This window comes from Oryza brachyantha, chromosome 4 (genome assembly GCF_000231095.2).
Source record: "Oryza brachyantha chromosome 4, ObraRS2, whole genome shotgun sequence".
In the NCBI taxonomy this organism is placed as follows: domain Eukaryota; kingdom Viridiplantae; phylum Streptophyta; class Magnoliopsida; order Poales; family Poaceae; genus Oryza; species Oryza brachyantha.
Genome location: NC_023166.2, coordinates 9,911,946 through 9,918,198, shown reverse-complemented (window position 1 = coordinate 9,918,198; position 6,253 = coordinate 9,911,946). Strand labels below are relative to the sequence as shown.

The 6,253-nt window shown below is 38.7% G+C and overlaps 1 protein-coding gene across 1 annotated transcript; it reads left to right on the top strand.

The window, feature by feature from the left end:
* The first annotated feature begins 530 nt into the window (after positions 1 to 530).
* On the top strand, positions 531 to 4,255 carry LOC102702838 (40S ribosomal protein S14-like). Its single transcript, XM_006652202.2, has 6 exons — positions 531 to 619; positions 744 to 866; positions 989 to 1,034; positions 3,179 to 3,264; positions 3,337 to 3,466; positions 3,978 to 4,255. Exons 1-6 carry the CDS (start codon positions 617 to 619, stop codon positions 4,043 to 4,045), a joined length of 456 nt encoding a protein of 151 aa, XP_006652265.1. The 5' UTR covers positions 531 to 616; the 3' UTR covers positions 4,046 to 4,255.
* The last annotated feature ends 1,998 nt before the right edge of the window (positions 4,256 to 6,253 follow it).

Sequence of the window (6,253 nt, the reverse complement as noted above, 5' to 3'; positions counted from 1 at the left end):
ATGACACGCGCAATACGGTATCTCTGTTGACGGCCCCCATGCCACCACCCACTACAAGCTCCCTTTGCTAGGTAGTCGTCAATCATATTTTATTTTAGCTCACTGTCTCTGTAACTACCTCTGCCATACGAGTCCTATATTTTATATTATGGCCTATTTTTTTATTTTATCATGATTCATAGTATCATGGTATTAGGATGTGAATGTGTCACATAAGAAAGTATTTTTTTATTTTGTGCCGCATAAGTGTCCTGTCAACACTAAAAATACTGCATCGAGACTTGATTTACTTAAAAGTGTAGGACAATCTAGAGTTCTATTTCTATGTGCTCTGTTCTGCGGTAGAAGCACACAAACAAAACAATGACCAATAGCTGAGAGTGCTAGTGGACCTTTTCCTTCCGCGGCGGTGGGCCGATGCTTTTACATTTTCACGTATCCGGCCCAGCAAACGGCCCATATGGCCGGCGCAGCCCAAAAAGAAGATCTGCACGCCGAGGGTATATATATCCGCACGCGCTCGGCCGCTCATACCTCCTGCCCTCCGAACCCTAGACCCGCGTCTCCTCCCTCGCTCCGCCGCCGCCGCCACCGCGAGCACGCAGACGACGCAGCCATGGTGAGGCGCCCCGACAACTCTTCCTCTTCGTTTCTGGTCTACATTTATCGGGCGGTTTGCCTAGCCAAAGGTCTCCTTTGCTCACCGCGGCGGCCGCCGCCGCTGCTGTTTGTGCTTGGTGCAGTCCGGGAGGAAGAAGACGCGGGAGCCCAAGGAGGAGAACGTGACGCTCGGCCCCACGGTCCGCGAGGGCGAGCTGGTCTTCGGCGTCGCGCGCATCTTCGCATCATTCAACGACACCTTCATCGTGAGATCCCAAGACCCCTCTTGTCTACTTACTTTTGTTTTCTGTTTCTGCTCCTAGTTGATGTAGGGCGTGTTGTGGTGCTCGTTGCTACGGTGGTCTCATGCTTGGTTTCCTCCTTGCAGCATGTGACGGATCTGTCCGGGAGGGAGACGCTCGTCCGCATCACCGGTAATTGCCCCCTTGAGAATGCTTATCCCTGATTGAAAATCTGTGTCTTCATGGACCAGTCGTAGTTATCGTGTCACTTCATATACTATACCTTGTTTGATTGGAATGTGTAGCGGTTGTGTATTACAACTATTGGAGAGATCTGGCTTTAAGTTCATATAGGCCTGCATCTAAGGATAGAGCGGGGAATATGCTAGAAAAGGTTACAACAATAAGTTGTTTGTTGCCCTTATAATTGATAGTGTACCTGTGATGTTCGGCGTACCTGGCTTTTAAATAATGGATCTTGATTTTGTTGCGCTCCATACTAGCGATGCATGGTGTTTTTTCACGAATTGCGCTTTATATTATATTGTGCTGTGCTCCATATTTGCATAGCATGATGCTTCTTAAAATGATCTGTTGTGCATCGTTGCATGTGTTAAAGCAGAGGTTGATGTTCTTACATGTGAAGTAGAAAACAATTGATCTTTCAATTGGCTTACTGGTTTTGCATTTGCTTTGTAAGTTTCACCCTTAAGATTTGGTTTTGCATTTGCTTTGTAAGCCTAACCATTAAGATTGCCTCTGTTTTTCTTATGTGGGAAGGAGTCATATTTTTGCAAAATTGACAAAATGAGTTCAAAGGTTTTTTATCTGGAGCTTCTAATCCCCTTAATCTTCTAATATCAGGTGTCCATGTTGTCTGGTAGTGTATGCTCAGTATGTGACAGTTAATTTCTGCATTGCCTCTGTTCAATATTTTGCCTTGCAACCCGTTGCCAAATTAATTGCACGTGTCTGCACTTTGAGGTGAATACACTTTATGTTAGCTTAAGTCTCTGGAAGGCTGATATATCACTCATAGTATATAAAAACTACACATTCATGAAAAGAATTGTTGTTGCTGTATGGTTCTTTCATAAAACTTTTCAACTAAGTTGATCATTTTGTTTTGAAGAATCAGTATAGTGGTAGTGCCCACCTTTCATAAAAAAATAAAGCTTCAGGCAATTTGTTGTTCCTTGAAATTCAACAGCTTAATCCCCTATTAGTGCTGGTGGGTATATGTTCATATCGACCTGATAGGTTTATACCCCATGGTGCCTGCTAAGATATTGTGGCTCATCTGGGAGGCCAATGCTGCTGGCCCAAGTCAATTTCACCAGGCCTTGTGAGATCGGTTAACCCTAAAGGGACCTTTGTAGCTCTCATGTTTTTTTCCTATTGTAGGCTCTTAGCAGCAACCTCCGTCAGTACAGCGTAGTTACATCTGTTCTCTAGTTTGTTGTGTAGGAGCCTTTTTATTCTTGAGATTATTGTTTCTCTTTGTTGGCATGGCCCTTAAGATCGCCTCCCGTTTATTCTGTGGGAGCGTGTTGAGTCATAGCCATGCAAGATTGACAAGATGGACCTGGGAGTTTTTCTCTGGAACTTATTCTCTTCCTGCTTCTTCTTGAGATGTCTCCATTGGCATTGAGTTTCCTGCAGTGTATGACCAGTATGGGGCATCTGCTTTTCGCTTTGCTTCTGCCTAGTTCATCATTCTTGCAACTCTTTGCTACTTCAAATGGAGATTTCTACCCTGTGGAAGTGAACATATTTTATTATCTACAACAACATTGCTTTTCATTTCAAGATTTTTTTAACCTTACCTCCAATTATTTCAACCTGATATGTTGGAGTTATCTTAAGTTTTTCACTTGATGCAGCCCACTAATCGTCTGCTTAAAGGTGTCATTTTTGCTTTGTTGGGTTTTGCCATGAGAATTCAATAACATGTGTCATTTTTGCTGTGTTGGGTTTTGCCGTGCGTATTCAATAACAAGTGCTTATATTTGAGAACTACCTATATGCTTTCCTTTTCTTTAGTCGATGAAGTGAATATTCCTTGATTTCTCTAATTAATTAGTTTCTTTCACTAATTGAAGACCTGAACTATTGATGTTTTTTTGTTTTATATTGTTGCTGACTTTGTATGTATGATTGTAGATTTGTGGTTATGCTTATGGATTACAATTTTATATGCTGAGTTCTCTAAAATGTTTAAGTTCTTTATAATTCATGGTTTCTTAGGCCATGTTAGATCTAATTCAAACTACATATGTGCTTTATAGAATTCTCCAGTTACCATGAAATTATATTTTAATAATTATATTTTACAGGTGGCATGAAGGTCAAAGCTGACCGTGATGAGTCATCCCCTTATGCTGCTATGCTTGCAGCTCAGGATGTTGCACAGAGATGCAAGGTACCAACTTCTTTGCCCAAACTTTTATTGTCTGCTGTCAGTTGATACTTACTATTTTGTTGCCCTCTGTAGGAGCTTGGAATTACTGCTCTCCATATTAAGCTCCGTGCTACTGGTGGAAACAAGACAAAAACTCCAGGTCCTGGTGCTCAATCTGCCCTTAGAGCTCTTGCACGTTCTGGCATGAAGATCGGGCGCATTGGTAATCATATGATCCCCATTAATTTCTTTACAGCACTGCTGTTTTTTCTGTACTTGTCACCTGATGTTTGTGGAAAGTTATTCCGAAGTTGTGCACATTAGTTTCTGTGGAGCTTTTATACTACTGTTCGTAAGGTCTTTTAGTTTGCATAGCACGATGGGATTTATATACTGTTCTTCTTAACTTGTTAAGACATTTTACTAGAATGCGGTCTAGGATTTCTAGTGCAAATGGCTTGTAGATTTGATTGGCATAATGCAAACGTGTGGCTTAGTGTTTTATGTTCAGAATTGTGCTAACCATGCTGGCAAACTATTTTACAATTGAAATTTTTTGGTAAACTGGCCTTGAGGTATGAACTTTTATCTCCAGAGATGTTAAATTGCCCTTTATAATTATGCCTCCAGAGATGTTAAATTGCCCTTTATAATTATGTCATTTTGACTTTACCTATCATCATAATGACTTCTTCAAAACATTAAACCTGGTATCTTCTCAATTTGTGAAACAGAGGACGTTACTCCAGTCCCAACTGACAGCACTCGCAGAAAGGGTGGCAGAAGAGGAAGGAGGCTGTAATTCTACGCAGTTCAAAGTGTCGGGGAAACACAAAGCTATCTACCCTTGTCCTTGCAACTTGTTCTGTACTCTATTTATGATGTTAGCATCGGATGTGGATTTATAAATTGAGCTATGCTGTGTTGGATCTTTAGAGGACGGATAACCTGCCCCTTTATCGAGACATTTGGTTGCTGTTATCACCTGTGTTTATCGTTATTTTGTTGTGTTTGCGATTGCCTCCGTCAAATGATCTGATGTCAGTTTTCGCGTTCTTAGGCTCCCCCTTCCTAACCCACATATTTGAACTGTTAATAGTGTATTTTTTATAAATTTTTTTATGGAAAAGTAGTTTTAAAAAATCATATTGATCAATTTTATATTTTTTTATAATTAATAGTTAATTAATTATGTATCAATCTATTAACATCCCCTTCCGTCCGAACGCGCCCTTATTATATGTTGAATCCGTGCTTAGGACTGTTTCGTTCAATTGTAAGCTGTCTTACTAACGTCGATATCTTCTAATCTGGTGTCTTAATCGACGTTGAAAATTTTGAAGTGGAGGACCTGTTGAGCCAAGCATTTGTTGTCCAACTTTAGTAGACGCTCGCCTCAGTTTGCTTGCAATATTGGCTGTGTTCTTTTTCACCTGATTATTTTTCTTTGGTAAGTGTAATACATTTATAGTATTTAACTTTATTGATTATACCATTAAATAGGCATAAAAAATTAGATAATATTTTAGGTACGGAAAGAACACAGCCACATCCTTTGGCATGATTTTATCATGCTATTTTTATTATAATATTGTCATGTCTTGAAAACATATTTAAGTGGATGAATAAAACAAATGCTTTTAATGTTAAATTTTACTTCATGATTTTATAGGCTAATATATCATTAAATATTCCATCTAAGTGATTAATGTAAGTTGATTAAATGTTTAGAGATAAAATAAATTCATCTCAATGGAGATGGAACCAATTAATTTCCATAGAGGTTTCAATATATATGAAACAAATTATTCTCGACGGAGATTTTCATATAGTTTTATGTTATAGGTAACTATGTTTACCGGTTTAATTCCTATGAAACTTGACTGATCTTTCTTATCATAAGTTATATGTCACCATTATTTTTGTTATATTATTTAATAAGATTAAAACCCTCGTATGTCGAGAACTTACCCGCGTGTTGGAGGTTGAACTCAACCAATGCAACATAGAGAGGTTGAACTCAACCAATGCATCATAGCTGAGATCTCGCTCCAACGAGAACTAAGAACCACAGTGACGATATTGGAGGTTGAACTCAACCAATGCGTCATAGCTGAGATCTCGCTCCAACGAGAACTAAAAACCACAGCGACCCACAGCGACGATGGGCCGAAATTGTATTGAGATTGATTCTGAATTTATAAGACCCAAAGCAAACATATTTATAAACTTGGACAAAATGAGTCCAATTTCAGTTACAGATAACAGGTCAAACATCTATAGGAAAAATAATTAATAAATGCAAGGAAACTATAGTAGAGTCTAATTTAGAAACCATCAACCTCTAATATATTCCCACATATGTATCGGCTCCCAAACTGGTGTTTAAATATTTAGAAAACTATCGGCATCATTTATGAAATCGTTCTATAAACGCATCGGCTTTCGATTATACTGCACATATTCAACGGTAAAAAAAAAAATACTATAATATGGAAGTCTTTAAGGGCAGTGCCATACCCGTGTGGTTTTGCCATTACTAACTCACCTGACGAGATTAAGATCTTCTGTCATTATGTCACCATTGACGTGTAGACCCTATCATCCATGAGACCCACACGTATGAGTGTGACTATAAGATCACTATCATAATGATAAAGGATCTAGATCGCATTTGACGGATCTCAAGTTGCCGTGAAAAACTCCAATGGTTGTTTGAAACGTATGATTGAGAAACATACAAACTAAAAAACATTTTGATAGAAATTCAAGTAACAAAGGATTGCAAAACACAAAAATGTTTATAAAGGTATTTGAATGGACTGTAAGAAAAAATACAAGAAATTGAGAAGAGATAATGACTAAACTAAATTTTTCATAAGCTTAGACCTCATATTAAGGGTTTCTTTGAAAACATTGGGCTGAGAAAATAAAACATGTTAACGCAAATGACTAGAGTCTGCGCATTGAGACGATTAATTAGAGTAGATTATGTACTTGGTGGGAGTCG